The sequence below is a fragment of the Bidens hawaiensis genome, unplaced genomic scaffold (assembly GCF_021521415.1).
Source record: "Bidens hawaiensis isolate Kalapana, Puna unplaced genomic scaffold, B.hawaiensis_p1.1 tig00033867_1, whole genome shotgun sequence".
Lineage (NCBI taxonomy): Eukaryota > Viridiplantae > Streptophyta > Magnoliopsida > Asterales > Asteraceae > Bidens > Bidens hawaiensis.
Window position 1 is genome coordinate 200,717 of NW_027495835.1, and position 17,116 is coordinate 217,832.

The window sequence follows — 17,116 nt, forward strand, 5'->3', positions numbered from 1 at the left end:
ACAGATGCTAGTGAGGTTTAGTTCTGGGTCTGCATTTTCAATGTTTCAGTTTTATCTTGCAACTTGTTAAACAAACATAAAAGGGGCAATAGACAATGAAATCAAGATGGGTGTTTTATATAAAAGTAAAGAAAGAATGTACCTGTGGAAGCAATGGAATTACAGGTTCAACAATGGAATGGAAGGTGGGATGAAGATTCCTGTCATCTTGTTGGTGAGGGTAAAAAATTGGAATGCAATATGAACAGGATGTTTCTCTCTTCTTTCTCTCCAAATCTTTCCAATTTGGGAAGAAAGATATATATACTAAAACTCTCTCATGGGTCTTTAAGTGCAAAAAGGACGACCGTGGGGTAATCGTGAGAAACAAGGCACGATTGGTCGTACTTGGTTATAATCAACAAGAAGGCATAGATTACACCGAAGTATATGCTCCGGTTGCATGACTGGAGGCTATACATATCTTTCTTGCCTATGCAGCCTATAAGAACTTTAAGGTTTATCAAATGGACGTGAAATTAGCGTTCTTGAACGGAGCGATTCATGAGGAAGTGTTTGTAAAGCAGCCTCCAGGTTTCAAGGATCCAGACTTTCCAGAGCTTGTTTATCGATTAAACAAAGCTCTTTATGGTTTACACCAGGCCCCGAGAGCCTGGTACAGCACGTTGGCTGACCATCTGCTAGAGAGTGGATTCACGAGAGGGATTGTGGATTGAACATTATTTTATAAGAACGTGGGTGATGATTTGTTCCTCGTCCAAATCTATGTGGATGACATAATTTTTGGTTCGATGAACGACAGCTTGTGTAAAGATTTTGAAAAGACGATGTAAACCAAATTCGAGATGAGCTCGATGGGAGATATGAACTTTTTCTTAGGATTGCAAGTTAGATTCCGGGATCTTTATCCATCAGATGAAATATGTGAACGATTTCTTGAGCTGATTCAAGATATCTAACGGCAAAATTCCTTCGACACATCTTCTCGTGGGTCACAATTTATCACCGGATGAATTGGAGGATACCATTGATCCAACCCTATATCGTGCTATGAATGGTTCTCTCATGTATTTGACTGCATCGCGACCTCATATTATGTTTGCTGTTTGTTTGTGTGCTAGGTACCAATCGAGTCCCCTAGTGACTCACCTGGCAGCACTAAAGCGCATCTTACGTTATCTGAGGGGAAATCTAGACATTGGGTTACGGTATCCCAAAGATGATAAGTTCAATCTCACCACTTTTACTGATTCGGACTACGGAGGATGCAAAATCAATTTCAAGTCTACAAAAGCGGGATGTCAATTTTCAAGAAACCGGCTTGTTTCCTGGCAGTGTAAGAAGCAGACGACGGTCTCAACTTCTACAGCCAAAGCGGAGTATGTGGCGGCCTCGAGTTGCTGCTCACAGGTTCTTTAGATCCAGCAACACTTGCTGGATTACAGTTTGAAGCTTCTTACTACTCCCATTTATATTGATAATTCTGCTGCAATTTCAATCACCAAAAATCCGGTTCACCATTTGAAAACCAAACATATTGAAATCCGTTATCACTTCATACGTGATTGTTTTGAAAAGAAATTGATATCAATTGATAAAATTCACACGGATTTTCAAAAGGCTGATCTTTATACCAAAGCATTTGACAAAACACGTTTTCAATATCTGTTGGGTATATATGGTTTAAAAAACTTTAAAAGATATTTAAAAGCTTGGTTAAATCATTTTATTTCTTGTTTTGTTTTGATTTTTGTTGTTTTTAGGGGGAGAAATATATAAAAACCAAAAATAATGTGTTTTCAGTTTGTACAGAGAAAATTAAAAACTCCAAAAACATTCATTGAAAAATTTCAAAAACAATGACAAATGCTCCTCAAAAGGAGTTTTGAAGCAAAAAGGAAAAATGATAGTATATTGACGAGATTGATCTAGTACATGGATAAACTAGATTAAAAATTACCATAAGGCCAGCAATATGATATGCGAAGATAGGCTTGACAGACTATATAGGAACTGATAAGATATAAAGATAATGAATACCGAACCTAGTGGAATTACATCTTGAAAGATTGATACTATATCTGAGTTAAGAAAACTCAAAAGTCAAAATGATTACTGTGTGTGCATGCTTTCATTTTTGAAGAAAATTCTGCTTTGTTTTTATTTTACTTTGCAAAGAAATTCAATTTTATTTTTTCTTTATTTTTATTCAAATATTGGATCCTCTCCTGTGTGATAAGATTATCCGACCTGAGGGTTAATATTTGAGTATTCTGCTTTATTTTGTTGGTGTTTCGTATAAAATCTTGGACTTTCTCCGCGCGATAATATGGGATTATCCGAATTGAGAGTTAAGATTTTATGCAACTTCAACTTATTTTTATCTTTTTATTTTGTTGAAATGGAACCTTATCTGTGTGTAGTAATACCGATCTTAAGGGGAAAATTTGACATTCTGCTTTATTTTCCTTTTATTATTTTTGCATGAGTCACAGTTAATCAAAATTTGGAAAATCAAAGAAAAACGTACATGTGATATTCACTGTATAAGAGATAGAAATGTTATATCTGATTGATGGGGTCCACATATGGTTTTGTGCCTAATTGAACCAAATTAAAGCATATCGTAAAGTTTCCGACAAGTCTGTGAAAAGTTTAAGAGGACAATTATATCTGCAATCATCGTTAGGTTACGTGTATAATAATCATCGAAATTGAAGTGTTATTTAGTGACATTTTTGTCAATATGATTCCCTGCTCAACTCACAAAAATATGTACTGCTTTATTAGTATAGTTTTATATTCTTGTTTGTCATTTGTAAATTGAAAATTTTCAAAAATCCAAAAAGATTTTATTTCTTTTTCATTTCTGCTTTAGTTTCGATTTACCAAGCTAGCGAATAATTCAAAAGAAAAAGTAAAAGATTGATCCCCAAAATTTTTAAGTTAATCGTACCTAACATAACTTACAACTGGTATTAGTTGTATTTTAACGTAAAAATCCGTTTTAAGTTAAACTTTACCGATCAAAGGTTGATCAGGTATCTTAATGTATGCAATTAAAACCTAAATTGGATTTAATTAAATATTTAAATCGTTGTTTAAAACCCTAATTGGTTTTAAATATTATTTAATTCCTTAATGAGAATTTTGTCTCATTCGCTAAGGAAAATGGTGATTCGTTAAAATGGTTTAACGAATGTAAAGCCATTCGTTATTTAATCATAACGAATGAGTTTCTCATTCGTTATCAAGACATTCGCTTCCATTGTGCATAACGAATGGATGAAATTCGTCTAAACATTTAACGAATGGAATGTTTTAATTTATCATTCGTTAAGAGTTAACGAATGACTTCTTTATTCGTTAAAATGTTAACGAATAAGAGGAATTAATGTAAGAGTCGTTAAAGTTTTAACGAATGTGAATCCTATTCGTTTAAAAACCTTGACGAATTAGGATCATAAGTTAACGAATGAGGCCATTCGTTAGTTCAAATTTGAACGAATGAGGTCATTCGTTAGTTCAAAATTTGAACGAATGACCTTGATTTGTGTGAAATTATTGGGGTTTATAATCCCAAGGACAGACGAATGACTCTTCATTTGCCTGATTCCTATTTCCTTGCCAACCATCCTGAACTATTGCAAAATTTTCTAAAAATCCTTTGCCTGCTTGTCTGCACTATTGACTGATATCATTGTTTTCAATAGGTATTGACGATCACTCTCATATGAAAAACATGACATTTCATCAGATATTCGAGGGTTAATCGGTTGATTGGCTTATTGCATGTTATATCTTACAGTGAATAAGAATTAAACCCACTAATTGATTAAAATGGTGGCTTTTAGTTCGTGTTAGATATCGTAATATACTTTCCGATAACAATGAGCACTGAGAATTGTTGTTTGCAATCAAGGATTAACGGTTTTTGTGATAATCATCGTCGTCATTGACTTTGATTAGTCAAAATTAAATGAAATTTGACTCTGGATTAGTCAAATTGATGCATTAAGTCAGATTCGTTATCTATAACGAATGAAAGTCATATTCATTACTTGTTAACAAATGAAGGATAACGAATTAGGAGGATTCGTTAACTATTTGATAAGTAATTTGTATAACCTTAGTCAACGAATAGGTTTGATTCGTTACATATAACGAATGAAAATAATTAATGTATAACGAATATCTCATTCGTTTAAATCATTTAACGAATGAGATAGACATTCGTTAATTAGAATATAATATTTTGATATTATACTAATGTTTATTTTGGTTTTAACAGTAATGGTTGACAAGAATATTCAAAACCCTGTTCCCGAGCAACAACCATTAGATAATCCAGTGCTACAGCCTAATGTTCAAGCTAAACCTGTTCAAGCTCCTGTGATGCTGTCATGGAACAAAAGTCATAACATTTGTGCCTATCTTGAGCCGAAGTTTGAAGATTCTCCAATATTCGGGGGTATGATTAGCTTTCTGATACGCTCAAGAATTTACAAGGCAATCTCGACTCGTGCAGTTGTCTATCAGAAGAAAATTCGTGAATTCTGGAATACTGCTAGACTCAATGAAGTAGAAAATCAAATTGAAGCAGTAATTCAAGAAAAACAGGTGGTGATTGATGTTGGCGTGATCAGAAACTCGTTAGGGTTTAATGATACAATCGATGACAGATGTGAGTTTGATAGAGCATTGATACGTGGATTATTTGGAAGGGTAAAGTATAACAGTGATCTGGAAAAGTCAATGTATAACAAAGAAAACTTATGTGAACAATACAAGTATTTGCTTCATGTATTGATTCATTGCCTCAGCGGACGTAAAGGTGGATTTGATGAATGCAGGGTGATGCTGCAGTCTGCTTTCGTTGCACTTGTTCTGAATAAACCATTCAACTTTTCTGAATTGGTTTATTATCATTTGAAAGAGAACATTTCGAGCCGTCATAAGTTTCTAATGTATCCTCGATTTCTGCAAATGATGATCAATGATTTGGTGCCAGACTTGGAGAAAGATCAAGCTGATGTCATGAAGCTTGAACACATGAACGAAGAAACTATGAGACGGTTGAGATCTTATAGAGGGCAGAGTCTGGCAGATCGACCTAAGTTCAAACGTTTGATTGGTCATTTGGTTAATATTGATTATGTTGCACCATCTAATGATCGTTGGATTCACGACGATTCTGATTCAGAACGTGAAGGTGGTGATGGTGGTAATGGTAGTACAGGACCACAAGTCGAGTTAAGTTATGAACAGAAACGTAAGCGTAAAGGAAAAGAACCAATGGTGGAAAAGGGGGAGAAACCCAAGAAACAATGGATTAGAAGGGGTTCGGGTATAGAGATACCTAGTCAACCGTTTGTGCCATCTACTGTTGTTTCTGCTTTAGTTATTCCTGCTACTGCTTCTCCAGAGCAATAGAGAATTCCACGATCTCCTACTCCTATTCCAATTACAGATTTTCCTCGTTCTCCGACACCTGTGCAAATACCTACTTCTCCTATGCCTCCAACGATGACATTGATTACTACTGCACGACCAGATCCTGTATTTGGTGATATTCTTCAGACAGTTTTAGCAAGTATGCCTACACCGCAGCCTGCTACTCCTGTTACACCGACACAGTTGCCAAGACCTGAGCATTCATTTATGACATTTACTCGTCCTCAGGGTCCGTTGAAACCAGTTCATCCAAATTTCTTTGGCTTGAATCTTCAGACTTAATGGTTTCATATGATGAATCTGTTGCATCTTCAACAGACTCAAATGCAAGCTGATAGAGAGGCCCATGAGTTAGCACAACGTAATTTGTTGCGTCATATTCAGTTCACTCAACGTGAAAACAGGGAACTTCGAGCCCTTATTGCTGCTCAGGGGGGAGATTGGATAAACAGGATGAGATCATTCTTCAGTTGACATGTAAAGAAGATGAGTTAAAGAAGTTAAAGAACAATGAAGATGATCAAGATGGTACAGGTGGTGGGGTAGATCAGCAACCGAGCGGAAGTTTCACACCGTCGGTAGGAAATAAGACTGATGCAAGTGCTGGTGGATCTGGAGATAATCAGTTGCAGATAGTACCGTACAAGGATTATACGAGAGCTAAACCAACAGATGTTATTCCAGCTAATATGCTTCTGTTTGTGGGAATGGATGGAGTTGTGTATAGTATGGTGAATGTGGATGAGATCGAAGAAGGTGAATTTGTTGATAATTCATTAACAAAAGAACAAATTGCCTTGCTTCTGGATCTAAATGAGGAAAAGATAGATGTGTTGGGAAAGAGTGTGGATGTGGATATTGAGATTAAGGAAAGTATGAATACAGGTATTCCTCATGGGAATGTACCTGATTTTGATGAAGTGGAGGTAGAAGATGTTACTGCTGAGGAGTACCCTGAGTTCTACACCGACAACAACAACGACTCAGGTATTCCGTTTTTCACTACTGAGCATTTTGATGCAGCAGAACGTCGTTTGCAAGAAGAGAAAGATAAATTTAAAGCTGCTGGAACAAGTCATGTCGCTGCTACTGAGAAAAAGCGTAAACGTGCTTTGGATGGTATGTTTGAACATAATGTTGCAAAGATGAACAAGATGATCGAGACTTTTCGTTATCACGAACGAGAAAAAGTCAAAGTTAAAATGGCTCGAGCATCAGCATACCAAATGAAGAAGTACAAGCCAGCTAAAGATGTGAGGGGTGATTTGATGGCATGGCAGTATGATTCAGATCTTAAGGTATATATCATGAAATGGGAACACGGTATTTATTACTTCAAGCGCCCACACGATATCTTATCTATGCCCAGAGGGGATATGAGAACACTAGCAAACAGACCGTTCGTTAATCATGGGAACGACCAGTGGGCTGGGTGGTTCCATAAGCACTTATTACATGAAACCCGTTTCGGTTTCAAGTTCCTCAAGCCACAGGTGCCTACTTACAAGTATATCGATGAGATTGATATACGCACAGGTTGGAGGAAGATGATATTACAAGTCAAGCCGCCAAAGATGATGAAGAGGGTTCCAATGAAGACATTTCCTCAGAGTTTGTTCACCTCTGTTTAATTATTGGTACTACGACAATCATATAGGTGAAGCAATTATTGTATTCGGTCATGGCTTAAAACAAAGACGATCCGTGTTATTGATCCATTGTTGCTGGTTAATTTATCTGAATCTGACAATGATGCGTTATTTACAAGTCAGATCAGGTTTGCTAATGTAAGCGACTACGAGCTTGCTATGCAATTTCAGAAGGTTGTTAGAGTCTGTTACGCATACAAGATTCACACTTGTGTTGATTGGAAGACCAAGATGTTCCAGAGATGAAAGATAAATAGCTCGAGATGAGGGGGAGTTTGTTGATGCATGTTTTGTACGTCTCGATCTTTATCAGGGTTATTAATGTAATAGATTAAAGTATAGGGGTTATAATGTAATTATGGTAAAAAGGCCATTCGCTCAATTGTGAGTTACATTCGTTACCCCGTAATGAATGTAACACATTCGTCTAAATGTAAGCTCATTCGTTAACCTTGTTTAACGAATGAGATAACGAATGAGGGCCATTCGCTATCATTTAATGTACTAATGAATAAGCATGTTTATTCGTTAAAGTAATTGTAACGAATGACCTATTTGTTAAAGTAATTGTAACGAATAAGCATGTTTATTCGTTAAGCTTATCTTAACGAATAGGGTCATCTCCTATATATACCCCCTGTAATGTATTACTTTATAACAGTTCTGATTATTTCCATCTATCCTCTCGTTACTCTGTCCGATTGCCATCTCAATACACACACTACACCTACTAACGTAACCATAGCCTAATCGTATAACGAATCAACATGAACAACGATGTAATCACAAGATCTAGATCCATATACGCTCTCACAATTATGTGTACCAACTCTTATATACCAAGAATCTCTTGTTTGCTAAAGATGGAAAAGTTACCAACACAACGTCAAACCAGTAGTATTTTGGTTAGGTGCTCATTTTTGTGTCAATACAATTATTTTATATTCTATGACTTTTGGTTCATGTTATATCACATATATTTATATCATATTATTAAACTCTATTCAACCAGATACGTGCTTATCTTTTTTAACTATTATTTTTCTATTTATAAATTTAAGACTTAAAATTTATTTTTTTTCAACCTCGGTCATAATTTGTGTATATTTTTTTAGTTTCAAAAACTACATTACTTTTTTATAAGATTATTTACTTTTGTTTAAGTTTAAGAGAAGACAGTTTTCCATTGCAGTTTTTTTAATGACCATCATACAAAAGTCCATGTCAGTCTCTAGCAAGTGTTGACACATATTTGAAAGACCCGGTTTTTGCACATGATCAACTATATGTAGCTTTATAGAAAGTAAGGAGCAAAGACGAGCTTAAAATGCTAAAAAGCAATATAAAGTTACAAACAAAATAACAAATATGGTTTATAAGGAAATATTTAGTAGTTTATTAAATATATGTTTTTTTTTAATTTTGTTCGTAAACATTTACTATGTAATGTCATTTTTTTGTAAGTTTATGTCTTTCAATATTATATTTTCGTTTAAATATGACTTGTAAATATCATAAATCATGTTGTCGTATCAAAAAACATATTAAAAAATACGTTGTCGTTTGAAAGTGTACATTTGTTTAATTGACGATTTTTATATTTCCGTCTGTGTCGCACACGGGTCAATAACTTAGTATAATATATATGAAAACAGAGAAAACGACTAAAACACTACTACATTAGAATCTCTACAATTGAGAAAGGTTTATAGAAACCATTGTCTATTCAAATACCCTTTTTGTTTTTCGTACACCCTTTTTACATACAATTTTTCTTTTACACACACCATCTCTAATTAAACCTTGAGGGTGTATGAATAGCAGCTCATATTTTGTTGTAACTAATAAAATAAGTGCTTTTGAGTAGGATAGAGATGAAGATGGAGAGTTGAATGTAAGAGATTATAGAAAAATTTAGACTGAATTACAAATATTGAGATATTGTTTATTATGTTGGTAGTAAATTTCCTTGCTTGTATTTTATCTTTAAAATTAATCTGTTTTGTACTTTATGTTCTAAATCCAACATCAATTATCATGCCCAAACTCAATTATTTTTTGTCATTAAGTCAGGTTATTTGCTTTACTGAGAGCAAATTGGTCATTTAATCAATTTTATTAAAAAAAATATTATAATAGCCGATAACTAAAAATGATTTTAACAACAAAAATAGAATTTTTAATGTGAATTAAGACATGACAAATAGCATCATATTTAAATCGACTAGCAACATATAAGTCCAAGCAACCATGTTCCACCATAGCACCACCACCTTCTGCCACCAGCACCTGCCATCGCCCACCAACCCCAACCAACCACCCACCACTACACCACCGCCCCTAGCTCCTTCAACCTCTGATTAACATCTCTCCCCAATTAAACCCACCAAATCGTCTCCAATATTCAAAATCTTGGCTTAGTTAGACGGAACCCTCTTTGCTAGAGAGAGAATGTGGTGGCTAACACCACTATGGTCCTTTCGAGCAAAACTCTCTGGTGGTTTTCAAGAACGAATTGATAATGGAAACACAAACGAACACACAATATTTAGGGTAAACCTCACGTATTATTATACTCAAGAAACTAGCACACAAAACTTGAATACAATAACCCCTCTCACAATACCATAACCCAAACATGGCTATGTATTTATAGGGAGACCCTAACTTGTCCAACAAGTAAAGCCCAAATATAAAAGCCCAACTGTAACCCCATAAACCCATTACATCATTAATGAATTCCGTAGGCCCAATAGGTCTAACCCGGTCATCTACATATGATGGGCTTAATACGATGGAAATTACCAACAATCACCCCTAATTTCCAACTCGAAACTAGGAGATCTTCAACACCGAGCAATCTTCTCATCTCGTCAAACTTGATTCTCGCAAGTGCTTTCGTAAGAATGTCAGCTCGTTGTTCCTTGCCACTAATGTGCTCCACCGCTAACTCATTCCGCTCCACACACAACCGTATATAGTGAAATCGGGACTTTATGTGCTTGCTCCGACTATGAAAAACAAGATTTTTAACCAAGGCAATCGCCGATCTGTTATCAATCACTAACATCACTTTTTGCAATCTCCTTCCGGTCAATTCTGCCAACAGTTCACCTAACCATTCGGCTTGTCCCGTAGCTTAACTCGCCGCCATGTACTCTGCCTCGCATGATGAAAGTGCTACGGTGCATTGCTTTTGTGAGCACCAAGAAACCGGAGCTCCCCCATAATAGAACACATGACCGGTAGTGCTTCTTCCATCATCTTCATCAATGTTATGGCTACTATCACTGTACCCGATCAACTCCTTTGATCCACCTCGTTTATACCTGATCTCCCATTCAACATTTCCTTGAATAAACTGAAGAATTTGTTTAATTACTTCTAAGTGAGACTTCTTTGGAGTTTTCATATATCTACTAACCATGCCAACCGAAAACACCAAATCAGGTCGAGTGTTTACCAAGTAACGAAGACACCCAACCAACTTTCGGTACTCCGTTGCATCTACATCAACATCATCATCGGCTTTAGACAATTTAACATTAGGATCCATGGGTACACTTTTTGGATAGCAATCCTCCATCCCGGCTACTTTCAATAACCGTCGAGCATAAGCACTTTGATTGATTTGAATCTCATTCTCCAACTGTGAGACTTCGATTCCGAGATAGTAAGTGAGCATTCACATTTCAAACTTCTTGGACATAGCAAGTTTGAACTGATTAATGTGATCGTTGTTCGAACCCGTAACGACCAAATCATTGACATACACGCCGACAATAATAATGTCGGTTCCGATCAATCTCCGATACACCGCTTGTTCTTTCGAGCACCTCACAAATTTCAAACCCGTTAAAATACAATCAAGCTTGGTATTCCATGCCCTCGGTGCTTGTCTCAAACCGTATCAAGCCTTGGTTAGCTTGTAGACCTTATTTTCCTCCCCGGCTTTAACAAACCCATCTGGTTGAGAAACAAAGACCTCTTCTTGTAGCTCCCCATGTAAAAATGCTGAATTTACATCCAAATGATGTAATTGCCATCCTTCAGTAACTGCAATTGCAATGAGCATACGTATGGTTTCAAGTCTCGCCACTGGAGCAAAGACCTCGTCAAAATCGACTCCGGGTTGTTGCACATAACCCTTTGCCACGAGTCTTGCTTTTATTTATTAATTGAACTATCTGCATTTCTTTTTACCTTGAAAACCCTCTTCAATACGATAGCTTTAGCCCCTCTCAGTAACTCAGTCAACTTCCATGTGTCGTTTCTTTTAATGGATTCGAGTTCCATTTGCATAGCCTTTATCGACTCCGGTTTGGATTTTGCTTCACCAAAATTCCTTGGTTCACCTTTCTCTAACAAAAGAAGTTCAATGTCCTCCTCCACTTCCTAACATAGGACATAATCATTGAACTTAACCGGTGCGATCGGAACACGTGTAGATCGTCGTAGGTTAATTTCTGGTTCATCAAGTGCTGTTGTCACTAAACCAATTGCTGCTGGTGCCGCTGACGAGGTTGCTGAGTTGCTAGAATTAGCGACCAGAGCATCAGAATCTGTCGCTAAAGGTATTGATGGGCTGTCTAAATTAGCGACAAAAGCTGTCGCTGATTCCGTAGCTGAATTTGGCGACAAAGCTGAATTTTCGTCGCTAATGCTGTCGCTTCCCATAAGCTCGGTTACAACTTGCCCAACTCCGGTATCAACAACCCCATTCCAATCAACCCAAAATAAACCCAGTGCTAGCTCTGTTTCTTCATTGTTTTGACCCGAGTTAGACCAAACCCACGTCTTCTTCTCGTGAAAAACCACATCACAAGCTATCACAACCTTCTGGGTATTCGGATCGAACAACCGGTAAGCTTTGGATCCGGTTTCGACTCCGATATGCACTAAACTCCTCACACGATCATTGAGTTTTTTCAAGTGAGTGCCCACTATCTTTGCATATGCCACAACCAAATACTTTAAGATGAGCAATATTCAGTTTCTTTTGATTTAACATCTCGTATGGCGTTTTCTCCTTTAGGGCACTGATGGTCGGGTATAAACTATGTATTTATATATGTTATTTTATAGTTTCTATTTAGTTTATTGTATGAACTACTATACTTCAAGCGTGCTTTTATATTTCAGGTCATTGAGCATTAACAATAGTAACTAGAAACATTTACGAGCATGCTTTGGAGTCTTGGAAAGGTCAAGTTTGATGCGCTCATGATTCATAATAATAATAATAATAATAATAACAATAAAGTCCACCAAGTTTGAATTATAATAAAGTATGATTGAGTTATTTAACTTACATACGTGGCCAGACACATTTACAAAAATTAATTGGAAAGCAGCACATGGAGACTAGGAGAGTATTGGAATTAATTAAATGAGAGCATGAGTAGCCCATAAGAAACATTATTTGACCCAAAAAGTATAAGACCCCGAATCCCGGGAATCCTACACTTGGTAATCACATCCACAATTTCACCAAATATTTAAAACCAAACGTTTGATTTTATTTAAAACCATTTCAGAGTAATTTAACAGCGGAAATTCATAAGCATCAAAAATTCCCAAAACCGGAAAAATACCAAATGAAAAACAGTGGGAAAAAGTTAAGTATCTAAAATCCCAAAACTGAATATAAAGTGAAGTGTTTGTTTTATTTTAAAGTCCTCATCTAGAAATGCCTTCAACTCCGAGTAGCATCCAGCATGTCCAAGCGGTAACATCCACTCTTTAACCTGAAAGTCAATCTAACATACACACAAAGTCAGCTAGAGCTGAGTGAGTTCAAGTTTTCATAAACAATATTAATACTTTATTTCAAAGTTATAGCTCGAAACAGAAGAGAGGATAATAATAAAATACATAAATTTAGTTCACCAAATAATACATAAATCGTCGAACACACGTACACGGGCCTCTCCACCACGAGTCAAGACTCGAGTAATATATTTTAACCGGACGCGGGAAGACCTAAGCACCTGACACGAGCCTTTCCACCACAAGTCAAACCCGAGTAATATATTTGACTCGGTCACAGCTTACACATCCAAACACGTGATACGGGCCTCTCCACCACGAGTACAACCCGAGTAATGTATTTGACCCAATCACAGTTTAACATACAACGGGCCTATTCACCACGGGATTTTAAATGCCGAGTAATATATTTGACCTGCCAAAATGATGATTATGCCACACGGGCCTCTCCACCACAGGATTTGAAAACCCGAGTAATATATTTGACCCGGCCGTAATCACCATGCACACACACATCAATAAGCCTACTCATATCATTCTTAGTCACAAGGAACTAAATGTCATCACCAACCGTAGGCTATAAGGTAACACATACTCATATATATATATAATCCCAAAATATACCATATCATAAGTAAGGCATCCTTAGTCACGAATGGCTAACTAACATCACTAATCATAGGCGTTAGGGTAACACATGCACATACATACATACATATATATATATATACATATATATATATATATCATCTCAAAATATACCATATTACAAGTAAGCCTATGGGCCATAAGGTAATATATAATAATTAGTTCAACACATGAACTAAGTAAATAGGTCTACTCGTATTTAGTTACTACCAAGCCTATTAACATCCTCGAGTCTAGTCCATAACTAGGTATATAACCTTAATGAATTTATGACCAAACGAGTCTAAAATATCCTAAGGCACAGAATATAACTCACACTGGATTTTCATAATTGCACAAACATTATCAAAACAATACAATGACCTTCAAATTATTTTAACGAGTAAAATCGGGTAAAACTGTAATTGAGTGTGTATGCCAGCCCAAAACGTAAAAAGAGTTAAAAAAAGGGGCATCATGAACTCACCTGACACGAGGCACACAATCAACAACGAGCTAGAGAACCTCTAATCAAATCCGCAATTCACAACCTGTCGGATTGCACACAAAGATTACTAACTAAACCGTACCGACTCGTTTATCCTACGAGGTGTTCTAACATGGTTTGAGTTACCTAAGCCCCTTCCTTACCACTTTCAATAATAACAGCCCCCGGGGCCTTATATTTACCAACACGACCCTTAGATACTCCTGGGAATAAAGAATTCCCAAATTACCCCCGAAAGTGCTAGGGAAGACGAATATGCGCGTTTAAGAGTTGCTTAGGCACTTAACATCCAACTCAGCCCCGTGTGGACCCAATTTGATAAATTCACAGCCCATAAGTCCACATGACGCTACGCGAGTCAAATGGGTCGGTAACTCGCAAGTACAATGCACTGACTATTCAATAAACGCAAATGCGCATTGTACCGATCCGTTTAAGTAACCGACAACCAATTCAACCCAATAGTTATAAAAATCATTTTCCAACAGCCCGTACATTAAACCGAAGCTATCCGAACTGAATTGTTCATCACTTACTTCATCCCTCGCATTAAACGCGACAATCTACCTTTCTAGTCAACCAAAAACTATCTTTCAAACAACAACTAGTTGACCAAACAAACGAACACCAAAGGACATGATTTTAAATTATGTAATACTAGACATACCTAGGAAGATGTTGGTGCAAAAACTCACTTCAAACAGCCCCGACAAGAACACAATTGAACATCCACCGGTTAAGCCTAAAACAAACCTATCGATCAATAACAAATATAACGTGCGGATTTTAGCATGCGAAGATGCATTTAATTACATAGTATAAACTTTGAAATAAATTATTAAATTTTTACCAGACTTTAATAAGTGTCTTAGGTTTATAAAAGTATTTTTATTATATTTTTCTAGTGGACACAAAAATCATAAAAATTCCTCCAACACAGAAAGGTATGTGCAGCTATTTCAATGCGCAACAAAATGGTTTTATTTTTATAAAAATCATTACCCAGCCAAATTAAACGATTCTAATTGGGTTTGGTTTCTAATTCAAAATAATAACTTCCAGTAGTGGAACCAACCAATTTTGATTTGTCAAAAAAGAGTGATGATGTCGGGAAGACAGACCAGAATCCGTCATCCCGAATCAGCTTTGACACTTGATCTTATAAAATCATAAAAACCATTCAAATCTCGTCCAAAAATTACATATTATACCTTTCTGGAAACTAGACTCAAATTAGAACAACATAGAAACAAGAATCGATCAAAAACAATAAAATTTCGTCAAGTTATAGACCGAACAATAAACGAGTACGAATCTGTCAGAAATCGTTATAACCAAAACTCAACCCTAACGACCAATAAGCGCGTTAATATGATCAATTAAGGTGTAAGAGACTTGGGGAAACATAGAAATAACCTTCAATTGAAGTTTTAGACCTTAATCATGGCTTCACAAAAGAAAAACGACGGTGGGGAGGCTGGAGTAGGCTGCCGATCGGACAAGGGAATGGGGGGGGGGGTTTAGGGTTTGTTTATTTTGTTATAAAAATCTTACCCTCAAGCCCCTCCAATTATAAAGGATTAACATCTTGGTTGAAAACTTAAATAAATTAACGTACCGGGATAATGAGAAGGTTTCCGAGGAGTGTTGATTCAATTCCCGAGAAATATGCATATTTTACAAGCTTTAAATCTTTTAACCGAAAATTAACGGGAGTTACAAAAAGAAAAGTTGTTAAGCCCAAGCTTGTCAAAAGGGCTCGGTTGGCATAAAACAAAAGGGTGCATGCTTTTGTTTGGGGTGGACGGCAGTTTGGAGTCACGAGGAGATGAAACAGAAGCTCAAAGAAGGAAGAAATTAATTGGTTTTTGGAGGTTTCTTTTGGGGAGTTACAAAACAAGTTAAAGAGACCTAACTCCAAGGGAGAAAGGAGATCACTTTGACAACCACTTGAAGGGAAGATTGCAAAACAATATAGAAGATGGTCTCCACAACCATGAGCGGCTAATCCACCCTTAATCATTCCCGGGTGTAGGGTTTTGTAAGTTTTAGGGTTTTTTCACATTTATGATTTGAGACAATATTTTATGTAATCGTTTAGTTTGAACATGAATTGTGTGACTTTTTATTATTATGAACTTATGTTGTTAAGGATTTCTTGCACCATTGACCTCATAAGATGATAGTTTCTAGTGTCCATGATGCGTGTTAGGGTAAATTCATGTTCTTAATCTATATTGCATATACTTGTTCAAGATTCTTTGCGTGAAGGTTTACTTGCACCATTTGCCTAAGATAGACGAGTATTGATGCTTTTCGTTGGGAAATTATGTATTGAACCTAAATAACTATTGTGATTAAATGAACTCATTTTTATAGCGTGTCTTGTCCTAATAGCTTATAGAACTTGAAACCCGGGTTTGATTCGTTTCATAATCATTGTTTACAATTCAAATTTATTTCTTGCACATTATTATTTGTTTTCATTAAAACTTAAAAATATATTTATTTTAAACCAAAATCATATTTGGTCTATACGACTACTCAGAAAAGCTTCATAATTATTAATCAATTAAATTTAGATCACCAACCACAAACTCTTCGTGGTTCGACACCCTTCTACCCTAACTAGTTTAAGGTGATTAGGAACACATTCTTCTTTATCTTTGACCGGTCCGACGACGACCGATCAAATTTTGGCGCCGTTGCCGAGGAGATTGTGCGCTTGGTGTTTTTAAATTTAGTTAATTTTTTTATTAGTGATTATCTATTTAATTATTTTGTTTTATTTATTTATTATTTTTTTTTTGGTCTTTTCCTCGTTTACACTAGGTTTGTTACATGTGTAGGTGATAGAAAGTGCATGCGTACCCGATTGACAACAAGGAATTCACCCTTAGCATTTGAACCAGAAATTGAGCGTTTAGCAAGACAAAACCGAAACCGACAACAAAACTTGCAACCCATTTCACCCGAACCTACAAAGATGAGCAACCGTTCAATTGGCAATAACCGTAGACCACCCACTCCACCGATGCCCATTAATCCAAACCACAACTCTAATCAAAACCGAAATTCCAACCGAAACCAAAATCCAAATCTCAATAAC

The 17,116-nt window shown here is 36.3% G+C and overlaps 1 protein-coding gene and 1 pseudogene across 1 annotated transcript; both read right to left on the reverse strand.

Annotated features, from left to right (window-relative positions):
- Positions 1-10,242: 10,242 nt before the first annotated feature.
- LOC143585499 (secreted RxLR effector protein 161 pseudogene) lies at positions 10,243-10,788 on the reverse strand (annotated as a pseudogene).
- A 225-nt stretch (positions 10,789-11,013) lies between these two features.
- LOC143585500 (uncharacterized) lies at positions 11,014-17,049 on the reverse strand. The gene is made up of 4 exons (XM_077067274.1): positions 16,879-17,049; positions 11,595-12,074; positions 11,307-11,498; positions 11,014-11,250 (listed from the first exon to the last, which is right to left on the reverse strand). The coding sequence occupies exons 1-4, from the start codon at positions 17,047-17,049 to the stop codon at positions 11,014-11,016; spliced, it is 1,080 nt and encodes a 359-aa protein (XP_076923389.1).
- Between the last annotated feature and the right edge of the window lie 67 nt (positions 17,050-17,116).